This window comes from Ascidia mentula, chromosome 3, assembly GCF_947561715.1.
Source record: "Ascidia mentula chromosome 3, kaAscMent1.1, whole genome shotgun sequence".
Classification (NCBI taxonomy): domain Eukaryota; kingdom Metazoa; phylum Chordata; class Ascidiacea; order Phlebobranchia; family Ascidiidae; genus Ascidia; species Ascidia mentula.
In genome coordinates this window covers 16,196,292-16,218,906 of record NC_138568.1, presented here as the reverse complement: position 1 = coordinate 16,218,906, position 22,615 = coordinate 16,196,292, and the positions used below count along the sequence as shown (strand labels likewise).

Genomic DNA, 22,615 nt, shown 5'->3' with positions numbered 1-22,615 from the left:
TGGAAACTTTGAAGTTAACCCGGGACATTAAGGTTCCGCGAAACCCAGTTTGTAGCGCTCTGATCTAAACTCCTATTTTAAAACCACCAAAATAATGGTGGGTGTATTCAAATAATAACTAGTTTTAAGCCGGTCCGCGTTGATTTCCCCGTCTCACCATATATATTATTTTAACACTGCTTCGGTAATTTCCAAATCACATGTAAGCAAACCTTTTTCTCCTAAAAAAGTAGCGGCGACAAAAAATCGTAAAAAGTTTTCGCTGTAACGCCTTGTCTGACGTCACTCAATACAGCGAAAACTTCTTAAGATTTTTTGTCGCCGCTACTTTTTTGCAATTATATCCTTCAAAATTTATCGAAAATATGTTTGATAAGTATATAATGGCTTGCAGTAATACTTAAATGTGTTCATTACCGAATTATGAGCAAAATAAATTAGTGTTGACGAGATTACCAATTGGTATCCCATAATCACGCAAGTGAAAAAGCTGTTCGGTTTAATCTTTGAAAACTGGATTGAAAATTAAACGCGCTGCTTTGTTTGCCGTCCAAAACCTGTTGTATTGCGGTGATTTATTTTACTCCAGGATTATCTGCAATCTTTGCAAAGAGATCCTGTTAATGATCTACGTACGCGCCCCAAAACAGGAATAGGCATGTGTGTTAGGATGCTCACAGGAACAACATTTCACCATATAACGTTAGCAAGATAACAGATTCAAACTTCACGCTTCGAGTATTTTCCACTGAAAAAGAATCTGATCCAGACAAAGTTGTGCTGGAAATCATTCATGCAGAACTTTAACTAAAGGAGAGAGGTATGAGAAACGTTGCAGTTGAGAGTAAAACTTGTTCAACAATCGTCGTACATTATTGCAGCAAGACGGTATATCGTGCATCAAGGGAACGAGAATATTGTAGAATATAGAATAGGAGATACCCCGTAGAGCAGAATATAAAAGAATTTTTTGATCATTAAATACACGGACTGAGTTGGCACCTTGCAAACATATAAACCCTTAAGAAGCTTTGGTGTGTTTCAGCGGATTTCAGCTTAACTAAGCGATAAAAATGAAGGTGATAGTTGTTGGTTTGCCGAAGACTGGAACAAAATCAATTAATGCGGCTCTGACGCTGCTTGGATACGAAGTTTATGACATCATGGAAAACTTCTGGGCTGCCAACCTCATGATCGCGTTACGTTTAGCCAAGAATAGACCTGCGCAGTGGGGCGATCCTGCCTATCGTGCCATTGTATGCAATATTACCTCGTTAGTACTGATAAATTTATAAAAACTAATATAATTAGATGGAAATTGACTCATAACTAATCAAGAAAAACGCACACACCATGTGAACAAGTACAAAGCCCGTTGATGGACGACCGATGAATCAGAGCGCTACAACGATTTTACGAAAAAAGCGAGTCGTGGGATTAAGGTTTTCTCCGGCGGTCCGGATTAAGTAACATTGTGTAGTGAACTTGAGCGTGACAACGTTGCACGTGAGTCTCTACGAAAAGCTTGTGGAGCAAGATGTGGCGCTGGGTTAAACTCTTTCGATTGTTTTCTATTTGTGTAGAAGTCCTGATGAGCCTTATATATACACAGAATTTTTGCGCCCATACATAATTCCGATCATGGTAAATACACAAAAATAAAAATATAAAATCGTTATCGTACCACAATTCTTTGTAAAACAACAGTGCAGGAAATATAATTATCAAACCGTCAGACCTGGCACATATAATTTTTACCTAAGATTAATCAAAGTTTTTCGCTTAGTTGCTCGTAGAGATAGCGGCTAAAATGTTGCGTATGTAGCGACTACTGCGTATTTATCGAACCGTGACATGCGTCGATTGCCTTTTTCTACATGTGTCTCGTTTTATGTTGCTCGTTGAAGTGCCAGTCAGTCTGATTTGTTGGCGCCTGAATAAACATCGCCACACGTACGTACTTTTACTAAGTTTCAACATATTGCAAACAAATTGTATGCCATTGGTATATAAAGCAAAACAAGGCACAATTGATACTTTTTTGGCTTAATTTTCGGGAAAGCATACATTGCCAGAACATTAAAAGAATTTGAACGCCAATTGTTCTTTGTCTGAGATCACGCGAAAGAGTTCCGCTTGACTGCCCATCCAAAAATAAAAAGTTAATACATCACTATCTTAAACGTCATTATTACGCTTCTTTTTCGGATTACAATCTTACCTGTCGATAGATTATCCAAGTTTTTAAAAATTTAGCCATCAAAACATTATTCACAGAAGCGTTTGTGGAGACACAATGTAGATTCGAAAAACATAGCCTTATTTCAATTAATGTCTCACCTCGTGTTTGGGTAAAAGATTGGCGCGACCAACAACTCATGAACCTGTTGCAACAAACTTAAACTTACTCGTTCAATGATGTTGAAAATTGCACAATAATTTATTGGTATGTCAAAAGCATTTTAAGCAAAAAAGCACATATTTAGGAAAATCTACAATGGCAAACTCTGTGTAGTGACTACAGGTACAGTTGAAACATTCAACCGATGAATGTCCTTCACGAAAAAAAGTTGTTATTTGAGGTGTGTCAAGTTTGTTTTTGCTGACTTGGCGTTCACTCAGTAGTGTTCAGCACGAAATTGTGTTAGACAGCTTTGTAGATGTGCATTTTACCATGACATGATGGGACAAACCTCGCGTTTGGTTGGGACGAGGATTTTCCTTTGTTCGTAAATCTCAACTTTGAGTTATTTAATTACTTCCAATGCACTTATCAATTCAGATAATTTTGTGATTTGGAGACCAATAATATTTAGTAAACTTGTTCCAATCCCTACCTATTGATTCACTAGATACACAAGCGGTTCTGAAATGTGTGAAATAACTCAGCAAAGTTCATACAAAACTGCAGATAGGCATTGTTTACAGAAATTTGCAAGTTAATACATCACACTATTACTCTTCATGACGATCGAGTTTACTTTTTTTACGGATTAAAATTTTACTTGTCAACAAATGGGTTTAAAAACTTTAGTTCAAGAACAGTAATTACAGAAATGTTTGTGAAGACAAAATGAAAAATGTCGAACGCCACTGCGCTGAATTGGATACAAAGAAACCAAGCTACTATATTTCTTTTGCGTTAGTAAACAATCTACACGTTTAAATGGAAATTTTAGTATTTTTTTACAATTTTAATCCTTCCGTTATTCCATCGAAGGCCCGTTTGGAGGTCCCACTAAATTCGAATCTCTTTTTTGTCAATTTTCTGCATTGTCGCTGAATCCTGGTGGAGGTATCACCATATCCGAATCCCTTTTTTGTCGATTTTCTGCATTATCATTGAATCCCCGCGGAGGTCTCACCATATCCGAATCTCGTTTTTGTCGATTTTGTACATTATCGTTGAATCCAGCTGGAGGTCGGACAATATCTAAATCTCTTTTATCGTTTAACTCTTTTCCGTGGATACAAAAGCACAATCCACACAAAATCAAGAAAGGTAACGAAATGTGTACTTTCATTTCCATGCTGGTAAAATCCTGACTCTCAACTCACAATATCAAATATTCGTGTTTTCGTACGTTCCCAAGTACAAGTGTCTTGGTCGGGGAGAAAAAGGGACTGATAATGACGGATATTAAGTGGATAAAGTCCTTTAGCGCCATCGTGTGCTATCATTACCATACTATTTCTATTTACTACGCCGAATTTCCATAATCTTCTTGAAGATATTTGAGAAAGTTTATACAACGTCTCTTATTGCATACATATATGGCTTTTCTAGTTAGCTTGGTGAATCTCACATATCAGTATCAATGGTTTTGGAAACTTACAGCAAAACTTCTCAGCACCTTTGCAACACTGACAATCATAATTTGTACCTATATTTTAATGCACGACAAACAACATGGCAATTCACCGTTTTGTTAAAAAAATGTCTCGATCACGAAAGTAAATGTAAATGTCTCCGGTTATTTTTGTGGGCTTTTAATATTCAGCTAATTAGATACTCACCTAACACTTTGCTGCTTACAAATCATACGTATTTTTACTGTCCACGACCCAGAGCTGGTAGAGTAAATAAGTGATATCAAAACGTTTATGGAAGATATAGGATTATTTTTTGTTCACCGGTTCAGGGTCCGTGTCGCAATAAAGACAGGCGGTCAAAAACCTGGCCAAGTTCCAGGTCAAAAAACAGCAGTAAGGAAAGTTTCTGTCATGTTTGAGAAGCACATCCCTGGGTACGGCTACAGGGCAAGCAATGTTTATCGGAACTTGACCCAAAGGTTGACACGTATGTCAAGAATATATTAAGCAAAAAAGCACATGCATTCTTATTATTTTGCGGTTGGTGACACTCATTAACATAGTAAAATTCAAATCAGAAGAAGAACGCGGAACTGGTTATACTTAACGAGACATGGTACAACAACATTATGAAAAGAGAACTACGACTAATAAAGCAATTGAACTGAAAACATGAATCTATAAAACCTCACTGGCATAGTAAAGCCTGGTGCGAAAAATTTGTGAAGGACCTACGTCAAACTGGTGCCATAAATAATGATGTTATGCTCAGACACATAACAAGTATGAAACTTATGAACGGGAAAGTATGAGTCAGGTCAGATTGCTAAATTCCTCACCTGTCAAGGATCTGCATATACATATACATATGCTTACCTGCTTTAAGGTCACGCAAACTGGAGGTGAACCAACTGCATAACACGCTTATTGAAGACATAACTGTTACGCTTGTGCAGGCTGCAGGCAATGCTACCACCACGCGGACGACTGCTTTTCTTTAATGCATTTTACAATCTACGTAAAAATTTCTGTCATGTCTTAATTCATAAGTTTTTTAGGTATAGCAGAATATATATTATCAATAGGCCTAAGCTTGACTGGTAGGAAGCTAACATCAACAGCATACCACAACAGCTAGAGGCAAATCCGTTATTAATTGTTACAGTCAATGTGGTTTCATTTTACACAAATGTCAAACATTCTCTTTTGAGACTAATAACCAGCACTCTAAGTTCTCTGATCAACCACTCTAATGTCAATCGTATCATTATGAAGCTGACTAACGTCATCAATTACATTGAGAACTTTATTTTTTATACTTTATTGTGTTCTGGGGATTAGCAAAATTTGTTGCACATCATCTAATTCTTTTACGTCGCCTTTGAACTTTTCAGAAATCTGTGTGATAAAGTATGAAAGTTCATACCAAATTTTTGTGTTTTGTTTTGTAGTTGCTTTTTACAGCTAAGCGAGATAAGCGTTGTGTTACAAAAAGTTAATACATCACTACAAAAATCGTCATTTACACTTCTTTCTCGGATTACAATTTTACCTGTCGATAGATTTTCCAGGTTTTTAAAAATTTATCCATCAAAACAAAATACACAGAAGCGTTTGTGAAGACACAATGTAAATTCGAAAAACAAAGCCCGCTTTCGATTAAAGGGTTAAGGTCTCACTTCGTGTTTGAGCATAAGATTGGCGCGACCACAACTCATGACACTTTTGCCAAAAATTTATACTTACCGAAATATCTGCAATGCCAAACTCTGTGTGGTGACTACAGATATAGTTGAAACATTTAACGGATAAATTTTCTTCACGAAAAAGGGTTTCGCTTGCCTGCCCATCCAAAAATCGGATTCAAAGCTGCCAAAGTTGTAATTTGAGGTGTGTCAAGTTTGTTTTTGCTGACTTGGCGTTCACTCAGCAGTGTTCCGTACGAAATTGGTTTAGACAGCTTTGTAGTTGTGCATTAGACCATGACATGGTGGGGCCTTTGGCTGGGACGAGGATTTTCTGTTGTTCGTCCATTTCAACTTGAAGTTATTTAATTACTTCCAATGCGCTTATATTTTTTTTGAATTTTGAGATTTGGAGGCCAACAATGTTCAGTACATTTATTCCAGTCCCCACCTACAACCCCACTAGATCCAAAAGCGGATCTGAAATGTGTAAAATAAATCAGCAAAGTTCATACAACACTTTTGTGTTTGGTTTTGTATTTGGTTTTTACATCTAAGCCAGACAAGCGTCGTGGTTACGAAAATTTGCAAGTTGCGGCATCAAAAATAAAATCATCATTTTAACTTTTTTGGATATTTAAGGGCGTTAGATTTCAAATGTTGAAGTTTTTGCAATGATTGTCTTCATAACAATATTCTGATAAATATTTGCGGTGAAAATCTACAAGGGTGTAGTTATAAGAAGGGTTTAGTATTTTTCCACAATTTTAGTCCTTCCGTAATCCCCGCGGAGGGGATATTCCTGCGTTGAATCCCCTCGGAGGTCTCACGCTATCCGAATCTCTTTTTTGTCGATCTTCTGCATTATCATTGAATCTCTTTGGAGGTCCCATCATATCCGAATCCCTTTTTTGTCGATCTTGCGCATTATCATTGAAACCTGGTGGAGGAGGTCTCACACTATCCGAATCCCTTTTTTGTCGATTTTCCACAATATCATCGAATAATCGTGTAAGACCTCCAATGTTTTCCGAGTTCGTTTTCAGCCGTTTATTGTTCAAATCATTACCGTGAGAACAAAAACACAATCCACACAAAATTAGGAAAGTTAACGTGATGCAAACTTTCCCTTGCATGTTTTTCGAAGTCTCTCAACTTACAATATCAAATACTCGTGTTTTCATACGTCTCCAAGTATAAGTGATTTTGGTTTGGGGGAAAAAAGGGACTTGACACTGAAGGAGGTGATGCACATACAACCCTTTAGCGCCACTATCATTTCCATACAGTTTCTATTTTACTGCGCCCAGTTTCAATATTCTTCTTGAAGATGTTTGAGAAAATTTTTACCACCTTTCTCATTGTATATGTATGTGGATTTTCTAGTTTTACTTGGTAAATCTCAATTATTAATATCAATGGTTTTGGAACTTATAGCAATACTTCTCAGCACGTTTACAATACTGACAGTCATGTGTTGTATCTACATTTTAACGCAGGAGAAACAACATTGCATTATGTAGTTTTGTTAAAATAACAATATTTTTTGGTGCCCACTTGTAAATGCTAGTCTCGATTTCGTCAATAAATGTAAATTTCTCCGGTTATTTCCTATGTTGAAAATTCTATGTGATTTTAATATTCAGCGAATTAAATATGCACGTAACATTTTGCTACACACATAAATTACTTATTTACAATATCCACTACCAAGAGCTGGTACAGTTCTGCAAATAGGTGATATCTAAACGTTTATTGGAGTTTTTTGGTCCGGTACAGAGTCCGTGTCGCAATGAAGGCGGAAAGGCAAAAACCTAGCCATGTTCCAGGCAAAAGTCAGGTAAGATTAATAGTTTCTGCCATCACTGCGCTGAGCACGGTGCAAAAAAAGCCAAACTACTATATTTCAAGTTTTAAGGATAGTTTAGTATTTTTCCACAATTTTGTAATTATGTAATCCCAACAGAGGTCCTATTTCTGCATTATTATTGAATCCCTTTTTTGTCGATTTTCTGCATTGTTGTTGAATCTGTTCCACATTACTCGAAGTCCCTGTTTAGTCGAATTTGCACATCATTAAATACTTGCGAGTGAACTAAATGTTTTTCAAAATCGCTGTCAGCCGATTATCATCAAACGTTTTTTCCGTGGGAACAAAAGCACAATCCACAGAAAAGTAGTAAGATTACTATACTGCGAACTTTCCTTCCATGCTTTCAATCACAATATCCAAAATCTTTGATCACGCTATCATACAGCCCTTTAGCGCCATCGTGTGCTTTCTTTACCATTTTTTTCCTAAAGATGTTTGAGAAAGTTTATCTCATTATTGTTTGCATATACGTACATGGCCTTTAAGGTTATACTTGGTGAGCCCCACTCGTTTATACCAATGGACTAAGAAACTTATAGCAAAACTTCTTTCCAAGATTACAATACTCTCAAACCTGTATTGTATTTATGTTTAAGCGCAATGGAGAAACAACATGCTATTGAATTGCTTTTCTAAATCAATAGTTTTGTTATTAGGTGGCAACTTGCAAATGCAATTCTCGATTTCGTCAATAAATATAACTTTTTTGGGTTGTTTCCTTCACTGAAAATTATATGGTTTTCTCATATGTAGCGAATTATATACGCACCTAACTTTTGCATGCTCCTAATGTCCAGAGCAGGTAGGGCTCTGCAAATAAGTGATGTCAAAACGTTTTTGGTTTACAGTCACAATGTTTGTGCCGCAAGAAGTACGGCAAGCAAAAACGTGGCCAGTCTCAAGAAAAACTTTTTTTTTAATTTCAAGTGCCCTGAGGCGCACGGACGAGCTCTTCGACTATCAATCCTAAATCAGTGAAAGTAAGGCGCCTTCTACGGTCGCACATAGCAAAACTTAGCCACGCGAAATTTGCACAGCGATACCCTCGCCTCGTGTCAAAGGTGAAGTTGTGAGTAAATTAACCACTATGAGCAGACAGAAGTACTGGAAGGATATGGACCGAATTTGCAGGATGTGGAAGATCCATACGCGAAAAACGTTAAAATTACAACATAACGAAAAACAAGAAAAAATGTGTCACGAATGACTCCCGCCTGTGAAGGTTGGCATTGACCAACGGGTTTGCCTTTTACGCGTTTTCTGCAACCTCAAAACGATGATAGTAGGTTACGCTTTTCGAAACAACGAAATAAATTTACACTGTAACTTTGACCTTAAACAGAACAAACAACATAATTTCGCGTAAATCATTCTATCAAGTTACAATATCAATGTTCTTGTACATCGCGGTATTTTTTATTGTTTACACGCCTGCGATTGGTGAACGCTCTGCCTATTAGACCGTAATTTTTTCTGCTTAAGTAGGTTACATCTCGTAATCGTCCAATGAGGCGTAACGGTTAGAAAACAACAGGCCTGTGTCAGAAACACAGTTTACGATTCTGGGTTCATTGTACAGAAGATGTCAGGTGTATGTAATGTTTTGATTTCTCTCACATTTTAACAAGGGTGAGAAAAGCGTTATCTGCAAAATAAAAAATTGTAATCAGCAAACAAGTTTTTTTATCATCAAAAAGTAATCTAACATTATTGCAGCGGAACGGTATATAGTCCAATCAAGTGAAAGAGAATATTGGAGAATTGGAGATAAAGCGTAGAGGAGAAGGTCAAAGAGTTGTTTGACCAATAAAAGCACGGACTGAGTTGGCACTAAACGCATTCAACGTAAAACATTTCATAAAACTTTTAAGAATCTGTGGTGTGTTTCCGCGGATTTTAGCTTTACTAAGCAATAAAAATGAAGGTGATAGCTGCTGGGTTGCCGAAGACTGGAACAAAAACAATTAATGCTGCTCTGACGCTGCTTGGATACGAAGTTTATGACTGCATGGAAAACTTCTGGTACCTTGGTGATGATTGGATTAAACAAGTGAGGGGAGGTTTTAGAATGGAAGATATGAGACGGATGTATGAAAATGTGGACGCAGTGGTCGATAGTCCCTGTTGGTATTTCTGGGAGGAAATTTTCGACGCGTTTCCAGGTGCAAAAGTAAGAACCATAACCCACCATAGACAAAATACTACAAAAATCTCGTTTTTGAGTAGTTTTAAACGCTAAATACCCAATTTATATTTCGTTAGTTTGCCGAAAGAAATGACGGGGGTTCTTAACCTGTGAAAGACCACCAACATTTGACGTAAATCTTGACCATTTTGGATAGTTTGGTTGACAAAAAATCGTATAAATATTAGCTAAGTTATCATGACGTCACACTTAATGATAGTCATGTGTGAGAATTTGGGAAAAAAAGACGTGCTGAGAGTAAATATAAAGTGTAACCATTCGCATTTTATGTGCCGTAGAAGATGTTTGTGTAATGTACCATACACTACAAACGAAATATCATTGCATTAAAACACAAAAATTCAAAATACAAGAATTCAAATAATGTCCGGAACAAGCATCCTCAGCAGTAAAAGAGATACGCTATATGACCACAAGGCATGTGGAAACAAGTGTGAGTTTACTCCCAGTTCACCGTGTAAAAGATTTAACTCAGTGAGTTTTTGCTTTTCACTATTTTCCCGCCAGTGGTCAAACGTATCCGACTAAAGGTTGGTTGAAGTTGCACAACTTCACCCTTAATTAGTTTTGATTCATATAAAATAAACTTAGGATAGGACCCGGCCAATTTACGTCGTAAAAGACTCATAAGACGGAAAACATGCTTAGACAATAACTCATTGACGGTGCCAGGTATATTAATAACAAGAAAGAGGCCAATCTGGCGAAACAAAACAGTTAATTTTTACGATTTTTTGCAGTCATATGCAACATCTACATCGTGCTCATTATCAGGTTTCGCAAAGCGGATTATTGTTCATTTGGTTTTTGAGGATGCCGGTTTAAAATCAGGAGCAGGCAGGTTCAGATAACCACGTTACAAAATATTGCACATACATTATTGCACACAAAAACCTGCATTTACCTCATAGAATGATTTTATCTACTTATCATTGTCTCGTCAGGTTATTTTGACCGTAAGGCCAGAGGATTCTTGGTACCAAAGTTTTCAGTATCAAACTGTCCACACAAATAACAACATTATCATGCGACTTATGGCCCTTCTTACTTACAACGGCCGACGTTGTCGGGCATTCTTTGAGGAAACAGGTCATATCATATTATTTACATTTTAACGTAGTTAACTTTAAGGAACAGTTAAGCTGTGTGCATTTTCTTATGTGTATTTGTAATTGTGACTTCCGGCAACAAGGGGAAAATGTACGAGTTAAACATTTGACAACTTTTTAGTCGGCGCAAAAGTCAACGTAAATGGATGCAATCGGTGGCCATGGTACAAAATTTACCCAAGACACGAGGAGTCGACAAGAAGAATGTATCGGAGACATTGCAAGCACGTGAAACATGTATGTATTCCCCTGTATCTTTCCTAGTTATGTGATCAATCACATATGATACTTTGTACTGTTTACAACAGCGATTATCAAAGTGGAGCGGTTGATTATCATCCGCTTTGGCCGGCATGAACTCAGTTTGGCGGGCAGGTTAAGCGAGCATATATTCATGTGCTGTTGCCAGCATGTGTGGTAAAAGATTGAAAGTTTTTGAAAGTTTTTTTGGGAGTGTGGTAAAAGATTGCTTTGGAAAATAATCAATAAACAGATTGTTATTTTTTTATTAATAAAAAACACAACTTTATGTTCAGGTAGTTCCTAAGGAGCAGCTTTTGGTTTATGAAGTGAAAGAAGGTTGGAAACCGCTGTGTGAATTCCTCGGTCTCCCCATTCCAGATGTTCCCTTTCCTCACAAGAATAAACGAGGAAATTTTGTTCAAGAAATGAGAAAAGAAAATCCAATCATGAAACGATTGGACATGGAGTTAAAATTCTCACTGGGGTGTTTGTTTTCATTGTTTGCCTTCGCAGTTTACAAAATTTTATGCCATATATCAGGGGTTGGCGAACTTGTTCCATGAGAGAGTCGTTTGCGAACACCAGCAAGCCACAAAATCAGTGTGTGTATATAGTCGTCAAACTGTAATGTAACATCTCAGTGGGTAAAGTTGGATATTGTGGCATGTACATTTTCCCGATCCGATGTAAAACGAGTTTCTGCTTATTTCAAACAAAGTGCGATTGCAAGGATTTTGTTATCACAAATATAATTTAGTGCAAAAATTTGTAAAGTTCCACCTTAATTACCAGTGCAACCGCTACGTTGTGTAAAATGCAATACAATCTATGTTTTTGTTTAAGCATTGAGAGTAAATGTTAATTTAAACATGAAGCAGTTCACGACAGTTTTGCAGAGCTGCAGACAACGGACTAATAGATACGCCTTAATATCATGCACCAGATGCGTATATGATGGCTTGCAGTAATATAAAATTTGTTTGTATTTAAACAAGTTAAAGTTGTTTCCCAGAATCGAGCAACCGAAAAAGCAGTTTGGTTCATTCATTGAAAACCGTGTAGAAAATTAAACGCGCTGCTTTGTTTGCCAGACAAAATTCTGGTAACTGTTGACAAAGAGATTTGTTAGTAATGTACGTACACGTCCCAGAACAGGGATAGGCATGTTGTTTATGTGTATACTCACTAAAACAACAATTCATCAAAGAACGTTAGCAAGGTAAAGATTTCAACTTCCACGCAGTCACGCTTCGAGTGTTTTCTTACGAATGTGAAAAAACAACTTCAAGAATCTGGTCTGGAAATCATTCATGAAGAACTTAAAACTAACGAAGTGTGGGGAACGTTGTGTGCAAGTGAACGAGAATATTGGAGAATAAGAAATACCCCGTAGAGCAGAATATCAAAGAGTTGTTTCATCATTAAAACCACGGACTGAGTTGGCACTTTGCAAACACATTAAACGTGGACCATCATAAAACTAAAGGTCTATTTAAAGTAACATCCGTGTGATGGAGCTAGAGGTCTATATAAAGTAACATCCGTGTGGTTGAGCCAATAGATTGTTTTAAACATCATTCACTTGGTAGAGTTGAAGAGCGTTTTATGAAACATTCGTGTGATGTCGTTCCACAAATACGCATTTCAACAAAATATTTCAGTATTTAATGACATACATGGAACCTGTGAAGTTGACTCGGGACATTACGGTTCCGCGAAACCCAGTTTGTAGCGCTCTGATCTAAGCTACTATTATAAAATCACCACAATAATTGTGTATTTTTTTAAATAACCACTAGTTTTCCTCCGATTCGCGTTGATTTCCCCGTCTTACTATATATATATTTTGCTTCGGTAATTTCCAAATGAGGCGCTTGTCACATGTAAGCAAAGCCTTTTCTCCTGAGGAAAGGCGCCTTGTCTGACGTCACTCAATAGATTTTTTTGTCGCCGCTACATTTTTGCAATTATATTCTTCAAAATTTATCAAAAATATGTTTGATAAGTATATAATGGCTTGCAGTAGCACTCAAACCTGTTCATTACCAAATTATGAGTGCAATAAATTTGTGTTTCCAAGATTACCAATTGGTATCCCATAATCACGCAACTGAAAAAGCTGTTCGATTCGATTTTGAAAGACTGGAATGAAAATTTAACTGCTTTGTTTGCCGGACAAAAACTGTTTTGTATTGTGGTGATATATTTTACTCCAGGACTTTTTTATGTTCACAAAGAGATCTTGTTAATGATCTTCGACGCGCCCAAAACAGGAATAGGCATGTGCGTTAGGAAGACTCACTGGAACGACATTTCACCATATAACGTTAGTAAGATAACAGATTTAAACTTCACGCTTCGAGTATTTTCCACTGAAAAAAAAAACTCTGATCCAGACAAAGTTGAGCTGGAAATCATTCATGCAGAACTTTAACTAAAGGAGAGGTATGAGAAACGTTGCAGTTGAGTTGAACAGTCGTCATACATTATTGCAGGAAGACGGTATACAGTGCATCAAGTGAACAAGTATATTGTAGAAAATAGAATAGGAGATACCCCATAGAGCAGAATATCAAAGAATTTTTTGAACATAAATACACGGACTGAGTTGGCACTTTGCAAACATATTAAACGTGGATCATTATAAAACCCTGTTTCAGCGGATTTCAGCTTAACTAAACGATAAAAATGAAGGTGGTGGTTGTTGGTTTGCCGAAGACTGGAACAAAATCAATTAATGCGGCTCTGACGCTGCTTGGATACGAAGTTTATGACATCATGGAAAACTTCTGGTACCTTGGTGATGATTGGATCAAACAAGTGAGGGAAGGTTTCAGAATGGAAGATATGAGACGGATGTATGGAAATGTGGACGCAGTTATCGAAAATCCTTGCTGCTATTACTGGGAGGAAATTTTCGACGCGTTTCCAGGTGCAAAAGTAAGAACCATAAGCCACCATTTACAAAATACTACAAATCTCATTTTTGACTAGCGTTAAACGATAAATACCCATCTGTATATTTTGTTGGCGTGCAAAAAAAATGACGGGGGTTCTTATTGACTTGTAAAAGAGCACCACCATTTGAAGTAAATTGGATTACATAAAGCTTATCTTTCTTATAATGCTCCGTATTAACACAAAGCATCCATGCGTAACGATAAGGTGCTGTGCTGTGTTGTGCTGTGCTGTGGTGTGCGAAGTGGCCAGCGGTGTGTGTCTGGCTGTCCTATTCCATCATTATTACACCTTCACACACCGCTACCACCAGAGTATTTTAGCGTAGCATCCTGAACAATCAGAATCTAAAAGTAAACGTGAAATGTTGGGCGAAACAAATAAAACTGAAAAAAATTTCTAAGTTATCATGACGTCACACTTAACCATTGCAATTAATTGTTTTGGTCACGCACGGGCATCAAAGTTAGTCCTGTGTGAGAAGGTGGGAAAAAAGACGTGCTGAGAGTAAATATAAAGTGTAACCATTTGCATTTTATGTGCTGTAGAAGATGTTTGTTTAATGTACCATACACTACAAACGAAATATGTTTGCATTAAAACGTAAAAATTCAAAATAGAAGGGTTTAAATAATGTCAGGAACAAGCATCCTCAGCAGAAAAATAGATACGCTATGTGACCACAAGGCATGTGGAAACAAGTGTGAGGTTACTCCCAGTTCACCATGTAAAAGATTTAACTCAGTGAGTTTTTGCTTTTCACTATTTTCCTGCCAGTGGTCAAACGTATCGGACAAAGGTTGATTGAAGTTGCATAACTTCACCCGTAAATAGGTTTGCTTTTTTAACTCAGAAATATACAAAATAAACGTAGGATAGGATTCCGGCCAATTTTCGCCACAAAAAGACTCACAAGACGGGAATAGACAATATGTCGCTTACGGTGCCAGGTATATATTAATAATAAGAAAGACCAATCCGGCGAAACAAAACAGTTAATTTCTTTCGATTTTTGGCTGTCATTCACAACATCTACATCAGTGGTTCCCAAAGTGGGCGCCAGCGCCCCCCTAGGGGAGCGCTGGAGACTGAATGGGCGATTGGGGGCGCTTGGTGACATGGCAAATTTTCTCTTATAGCGTAAGTCAGTGTTTCCCACGGTGGTACGTTTACCACTAGTGATATGCGACCGCATTCCAGGTGGTACACGAGCACCTTTCCGTAATTTTCTTAGCTTCAACTTGGTGGAACGTGCGTTCAGCGCATACACCACTCTTTTAGATGGAAAAAGAAATCGTCTTGATATCGACAATTGAGGGGACTTACGATTGTTTTTGTCCGACATGAAACCTTATATTGAGAAATTAGTGTCATTGCACCAACCCCACACATCGCGTTAATTGACAACAACAAATAAATTTGTTGTGTTTTTTGTTTGTTCTGTTGGGCGTTGTTAAATGACTAAGGTGTTTTGGGGGCGGTACAGAAAAAAAGTTTAAAAAACACTGATCTACATCGTCCACCTTGTCACACGCTCGGGTTTCGCTAAGCGGACTTTTTCACCTGTTTTTTGAGGATGCCAGTTAAAATCAGAAGCGGACAGGTTCAGAGAACCACGTTACAAAAATATTTCACAGACATTATTGCACACAAAAAACCTGCATTAACATCGTACAGTATTTTTAACTATAAGGTTCACAGGCTTCGCAGCCAAGGCATTACAGCCAAGCTGGATCAGCATTACTTCTGCGTATTTTTAACTACCGATTATTGTTACGTCAGGTTATTTTGAACGTAAGAGATGAGGATTCTTGGTACCAGAGTTTTCAGCATCAAACTGTCAACACAAATAATGACATTATCCTGCGACTTATGGCCCTCCTTACTTATAACGGCCGTCGTTTTCGAACATTCTTTGAAGAAGCAGGTCATATTATATTATTCACATTTAACCGTAGTTAACTTTAAGCAACAGTTAAACTTTGGGCATTTTCTTATGTGTATTTGTAATTGTGACTTCCGTCAACAAGGGGAAAATGTACGAATAAATCATCAGACAACTTTTTAGCCGGCGCAAAATGAAACGTAAATGGATGCAATCGGTGGCCATGGTACAAAATTTACCTAAAACATGAGGAGTCGATAAGAAGAATGTATCGGAGACACTGCAAGCACGTGCGACAGGTATGTATTCCCCAGTATCTTTTCTAGTCATGTGATCGAACGCATATGAAATTTGGTGAACCACTGATTTCGAACACACATTATATTTCTATTGAAATAAGTCTCGCCTGCGGGTTGAGCATATATGCATATATGCATGTACTGTTGCTGACAAGATTTTAACGTGCTTCGAAAATGTATTAGTGGGTTTTTCAAACACCTCGTTACTTCGTGATAGAAGCTGATTTCAGGCGGTAATTACAGATCTGGTTAAATTTAAAGAAAGTGATTTTTTTTTCTGTGTGGTTAAAGTTTGCTTTGGAAAATAAATCAATAAACAGATAATCATTTTTTTTAATACTGCACCATCAAAAAACACACCTTTTAGTTCAGGTAGTCCCTGAGGAGCAGCTTTTGGTTTATGAAGTGAAAGAAGGTTGGAAACCGCTGTGTGAATTCCTCGGTCTCCCCATTCCAGATGTTCCCTTTCCTCACAAGAATAAACGAGGAAACTTTGTTCAAGAAATGAGAAAAGAAAATCGAATCATGAAACGATTGGACATGGAGTTAAAATTCTCACTGGGGTGTTTGTTTGCATTGTTTGCCTTCGCAGTTTACAAACTTTTATGCCATATATCAGGGGTTGGCGAACTTGTTCCATGAGAGAGTCGTTTGCGAACTCCAGCAAGCCACAAAATCAGTGTGTGTTTATAGTCGTCAAACTGTAATGCAACATCTAAGTGGGTAAAGTTGGATATTGTGGCATGTACATTTTTCCGATCCGATGCAAAACGAGTTTCTGCTTATTTCCAAAAAAGTGCGATTGCAAGGATTGTGTAATCACAAACATAATTTAGTGCAAAAATTTGTAAAGTTTCACCTCAATCACCAGTGCAACCGCTACGTTTTGTAAATTACAATACAATCTATGTTTTTGTTTAAGCATTGAGAGTAAATGTTAATTTAAACATGAAGCAGTTCACGACAGTTTTGCAGAGCTGCAGACAACGGACTAATAGATACGCCTTAATATCATGCACCAGACGCGTTTATGATGGCTTGCAGTGATATAAAATTGTGTTTCAAGTAAACCACACCACCAAAAACCCTCATTTCAATATTTAGCGCTGATTGATGACACATTAGCCCTGTTTACATGAAATGGTTTGCGAACGAGCTTGCGGCATCGAGCCGTGAAGAACTAACAGACCATAACGAGCGAGCTTCGGGGCTCAATTTACATGAGCGCGCGAAATTCGGTTCTCGCAAAATGGATATGGCGGTAACAGATAGTTTATTGGAAGTTAGGGCTTTATTTTTGCTTCATAATTATCAAAAACGCTGCAAACGAAGAAAGGCTTTGCTGTTGTTGCATGTCAATGCGTTGCTTTCTCACAATCGAAGACTTGGACGGCCGTGGCGATAACAGAGGTGAGGTATTGGTGGTATATATAGGCCAGGCTTTATGCTTACTGGAATACTGTGCTTCGTTTTGAATCTTGGTTAAGTTAAATGTTATTTTCATTTGTTTTTAGGTCAGGGCAATGGTGGAATGTTATAGTTCCCGGATTTAATGATTCCCAGTGGTTGACCCATTTCAGATTGAGTAAAGAATGCTTTGTGTGAAGAAGTGTGGGATGATATAAAACCTGGTAGGGACGATTACAGATTAATTGTATGCCTCAAATAGATTGTACATAACTTTTAAATTGTTTTTTTTTCAGATGATTTAACAATTAGACAACCAATTTCAGCAACAAAGAGGGCAGCAATAGCACTGTTTAAACTGGCATCTTCTGCCGAATATAGGACTGTTGCTGAACTTTTTGGAGTTAGTTTATCTTCCGTTCACAATTGTTTGAAGTGGTAAGAATAAATTTGAACATCGATTGCATTTAGTACTTGTGCAATATTTCTAGGCTTTGTTTTGCACTTTGCAAAAAAGTGAAAAAGTTTATTTCCATCCCAGTACTTGATGATGCAGTTAAAATTGCAAAACGTGTTGAAGCAAATCACCACTTTCCTCAGGTATGACACATACAAAACTTTTGCTTTTGTGCAACACACGACATATTTCTAGGTGTTTGGTTGTATTGATGGCACACATATTGCTGTAACTGCGCCCAGCATTGGAAAAAAAGATTACACAAACAGAAAGGGTTGGGATTCCCTCATATTACAAGGAGTCGTTGATGACAGTGGAAAGTAAACAATTTGCTTCATAGCCTATTAGGCTGAAATGCAAAAAAAAAACATTTTAATTTGTAGATTTATTGACATCAGTGTAAAAATGCCTGGCAGCTGTCATGACGCTTCCGTCTTCAAAGAATCATATGTCTTTCCTTTTTGTGTAGTACTGTTTTTTGAGATTTCTCCATTTATCACGAACTTCCTCCCTGAAAAAAAAGTTTATAACAAATCTGTATGTATATAGCCTACATGTAGTTTTCTTACCATGAATACATTAATCCTTGATTTAGAAGACTTTCTTCTATTTGTTTATAAAGAATTTGGTTTCTGATCCCCTTTCCATCAATTAAAGTCAGGACTTTTCTTTCTTCAACATTTTTTAACAACTCGTGTATTGCTTCGTTGGTCCAAATTACTGGACTTTTTCGCAATCTTTTTTCATGAAATAAATACTAATACCAAACACAAATTCAAAACCTCAAAAAGAATATCCTTGAAAAACATCAACAAGCAAACCTAACCTAACTTGATTTTACCGCCAAATTTTTCGATCAGCTGATACGCGAAAAGAAGCTAGTTGGGCGAACTAGCTTCCGAACCCACCCCTATTAAGCTAGTTCGCCGAAACCGCTTCCGAACTAGCTTGGGCTGTGATGCGTAACGCTTTTTGCGATAATGGCGGGAAGCGGGTAAGAAGCGTGCCGCGAACCCGCTTTAGACGTCCATGTAAACAGGGCTATTGTAACATACATAAAATTCGTTGTGACTTTAGAATCATAAACTTCTAGTTCAGCATGCGAGAAAAGTCCTAATTGAAGTAGCATAAACCACACAAAGATTGGACGGAATCACTTGGGTCAGTGATTCCCAACTTTTTGTGGTTGAGTACCACTCGGAGGTAAAACAATTTTGTCGTGCACCACCTAATTCAGTGTTGCGAAGTAAGGAAGGTAATGAACAATAGAAAATTTTGACATTACTTACGATTTTTCAATTTCGAACCATACCCGCAAATTACGGAAAGGTGCTTACGTAGCACCTGGAATGCAGTCGCGTACCGCTAGTGGTAAATGTACCTCCGGTTGGGAAATTTGCCACGTCACCACGCGCCAACGATCGACTATTATCTCCAATTTGGTCTCCAGCGCCCTCCGTATACGATTGCAAATGCCTCCAGGGGTGCGCTGGCGCCCACTTTGAGAACCACAGTAAACCTGTGCTTTCACGCACATGGAAAACATAGCAATTTGAAAAGTAAAATTCCTAAATAAACTTGCTGGGAACTTAAACATTTGTTTTACTTTTTTGATCACGAAAAACCTAAAACGAATTTCCTGGAAAATAAGGCGCCAAACCAAAAAACAATTCTTTTTAGCGATTTTATAACAACCACGTGGCCTAAACAAACATTTCCCGCCACTTTCTGCTCTGGTAGAACCGCGTTGGGTGCGGAAGGGTTGAAACATATGACATATGTTTCAACCGTACACCCAAAATGCGCGTAAAATTAAGAAGTATTGGTTACGGTCAAGTATTGGTTACTGCTGGGCTTGATATTGATTTCATCATACTTGAACTATCACCACGTTAGGTACTACATTGTATTTTGTGTTGCTTTAAACTAAATCTATTAAAGAACCGATATTTTGATGGTGTAAATAGTGCAACAACAGACATTTCATGGCGTATTACGAACTATTAAACTCGCTTTCTTCTCCGTCCACACTTGCATCTGTAAACATTAATTGGTGTTGGTTTGCAAAATTAAAGCTTAAGGAAAGTCTGCAGGCGGGATACCATGGTGTGCATCTTGACAATTCCGTTTAGATGCGAATTCGCCACCGGGTACTTGGTCCAGAAATTGATCATTATCTTGATCCCAACCTCTTCCATTTACTCTGCAATTTGTTAACAACTTATTTAAAAAGATATTCTTACCGTCGATAGACCTATAAGTTATAAATTTAACAAATGATTTGTTTCCTAACATTATTACGACCAAACAATATACTTATTCGTAACCACGATAGTAAGACACCAACAAATATACCCTGTCCCTCACAATCAAATATACCCCATGCTAAATTCTCATGGTTAAGTATTTTTAAACATTTTAAAACTATGTCAAAAAAACAACTCTCATAATATCGTTTAATTAGACTTTATCGTGTTTCAATGATCAAAATATTGTTAGTTCAAAACAGGTTATGTGATACAACACACTTACTCTTGGCAAGCAATCATCTTCATTAATCAGGCAACACATACAATAAATTTGATCATTGTTGAAGTAATATCAGAACTTTGATACCTAAATTTTCCGAAAAAAAAAACGCACTTTTCCATTAAGTATTTTCCTTACATTTCTGTCAACTTGCATCAACTGAATACAAACAATACAAACAAACACGCTATAGAAATCATAAGTTCCGTTTCAATCCGTTGCATTGCAGGAGGTTTTTCGCTTCTGTATTCATCCAAAAATCATAATCCTTATTCTTGTGTGGAAAAGGTTGGTCGGGGACTGGAAGGTCCAGGAATTCACACAATGGTTTCAAACCTTCCTTTAATTCGTATATTAGCTGATGCTCTTCGGGAACTATCTAATCTTTCCAGATATAGTTACTACAATAAGGATAGAAGATTTAATGTTTGGCAATTTTCCACACTGAAAACAACCGTTCATTATTTGTACAGTTTTAAATAAAAAACTGATTTATTGCACCTGCTTTATGTTGCGTTCGTGTCTCCTCTAAAACGTGTCAGAGCTTCGTCGCAAAGCGGAATGCTTTTAAAGTTTGGCCACCGTTTGTATCTTGCAGGAAAATGATCTGCAAAGCAAAATTCTCCGTCAAAAGTTAGTAAAAACTTGTTGTGCATTTGTTTGTCAGGGTCAAAGGAGGTCGTGGTTTATTGGCAGGCCCCAAGGATGTCTTGTTTATCTTATAGTTAATCAAGCAATGTACTCCCTAACAGCAGCCGTGAGCGATTGAGAAAAATATCCGTTTATGGTGTTGTAGTAAAGTTAATTTGTAATAAAAAATGTACTGATCTTCTGGCATAAACGTACTGTATTCTTGCGACGTTCCGTCTGCCATGCGGCGAGACTTCATCAGGTATATATATGTTAATTTGTGTTTGAATGCTTTGACGTGTTAGACAGGTCCTTGCGTGGCGACTAAAGTTACTAGATTGGCAGTCAAGGCATTGCAGTCAAGCCGGATCAGCCACTTTTTCCAAACAAGTCGAAACGAGATCTAAAAATATCAAGCTACCGCGGGAAGTTTGAACTCTCGATTCTGAGCTAACCAGGCCCAACACTCTATACCAACTGAGCTGGTTAAACGGTATATGTTGGCGCCAAGACAAACTGGTGCGCAGGCGCACAACTTGCCGGACGACCTTTACACATACGTGGGGAACAAACACAGACGGTTTCGTGCAAACGAATGACAGGCAGGTATGCCCGATTGCGCAAGTCCTTATTTTGCGATTACAGTCAGGCTAGATTGCCTATTAATCGAGGAGTAATGTCAAAATCAAAACCGTGATAAAAAAACTAAAAATGTACTCTTTATTCTAATCAAACTGCATGCGTGTTCAAAGGCATTGATAGGCTTCCTTTCCAGCTAAACAGTCAAGCAAAACTTTCACTTTGTGGTGACTGTACAGTCGCCGTTAATTATTTTGCACCAAACTAGGTGTATCCTGCCGAAACTAACCAAGGTGGAAACACTGTGGCCAAGCAAAAGCTAAAACCAACAGTGCCGTCAGACTCCGCGTCACAAAGACACCACATACAAGCAATAGAGTCAATGGTGTATTTTTTTGCAGTGAGCTGCAGACACGGCACGATCTAATAGCGTTTGTTTTGCTTTTATTCGTATTTGTGAATTTGTTGAAGGTCATATAAGCTGTAATAACTCACATTGAATTTACTGTACAGCATTTGCAGAGAGTAGAAAACATCGAATAGGCAGCTATATAACGTATGAGCAACGACATTCCTTTGAAACATATTACAAAACCTATACCTAAACAAAGCACAAAAGCGACAAGTGAATTTCAATGACGCATAAAATACATGGACGTCGAGTATGGATTCTAATATTCTGTGAGCATTCCTTTGAAGCACAAGCTAACCGCAAGCGAATCGCCGTATCAGCTGAACGAGGCTAATCATTGACCGAATCATTACGCAAACACCGAATTGCTTCCGCCACCTACGCCACTGTCGACAGCGAGGCAATTGGAGCTGTTTATTATGCAGGAAAGTCGCAGAGCAATGAGACGTGTAGACCCACCTGATGGTGGATGGGGTTGGGTTGTAGTTGCAGCAGTTTTTATAACAGCCATGTTAACCTTCGGTTCAATG

General features: G+C 37.7%; 2 protein-coding genes across 2 annotated transcripts; both read left to right on the top strand.

Moving 5' to 3' along the window:
• The first annotated feature begins 9,289 nt into the window (after positions 1-9,289).
• LOC145895768 (uncharacterized) lies at positions 9,290-12,322 on the top strand. The gene is made up of 6 exons (XM_082984551.1): positions 9,290-9,541; positions 10,522-10,666; positions 10,808-10,923; positions 11,223-11,415; positions 11,773-11,876; positions 12,137-12,322. The coding sequence occupies exons 1-6, from the start codon at positions 9,290-9,292 to the stop codon at positions 12,320-12,322; spliced, it is 996 nt and encodes a 331-aa protein (XP_082840677.1).
• Positions 12,323-13,617: 1,295 nt separating this feature from the next.
• On the top strand, positions 13,618-17,118 carry LOC145895767 (uncharacterized). The gene is made up of 4 exons (XM_082984550.1): positions 13,618-13,869; positions 15,670-15,814; positions 16,439-16,636; positions 16,994-17,118. Exons 1-4 carry the CDS (start codon positions 13,618-13,620, stop codon positions 17,116-17,118), a joined length of 720 nt encoding a protein of 239 aa, XP_082840676.1.
• Positions 17,119-22,615: the final 5,497 nt, after the last annotated feature.

What these genes read in the sequence shown, in the direction of transcription:
- LOC145895767 (XM_082984550.1), top strand. Translation starts at nt 13,618, where the DNA reads ATGAAGGTGGTGGTTGTTGGTTTGCCGAAGACTGGAACAAAATCAATT. An exon ending in AACATTCTTTGAAGAAGCAG is followed by an intron (nt 15,815 to 16,438) that starts GTCATATTATAT and finishes CACACCTTTTAG; the next exon opens with TTCAGGTAGTCCCTGAGGAG. An exon ending in GTTAAAATTCTCACTGGGGT is followed by an intron (nt 16,637 to 16,993) that starts GTTTGTTTGCAT and finishes TTTTTGTTTAAG; the next exon opens with CATTGAGAGTAAATGTTAAT.
- LOC145895768 (XM_082984551.1), top strand. Translation starts at nt 9,290, where the DNA reads ATGAAGGTGATAGCTGCTGGGTTGCCGAAGACTGGAACAAAAACAATT. An exon ending in ATTGCAAGCACGTGAAACAT is followed by an intron (nt 10,924 to 11,222) that starts GTATGTATTCCC and finishes CTTTATGTTCAG; the next exon opens with GTAGTTCCTAAGGAGCAGCT. An exon ending in GTTAAAATTCTCACTGGGGT is followed by an intron (nt 11,416 to 11,772) that starts GTTTGTTTTCAT and finishes TTTTTGTTTAAG; the next exon opens with CATTGAGAGTAAATGTTAAT.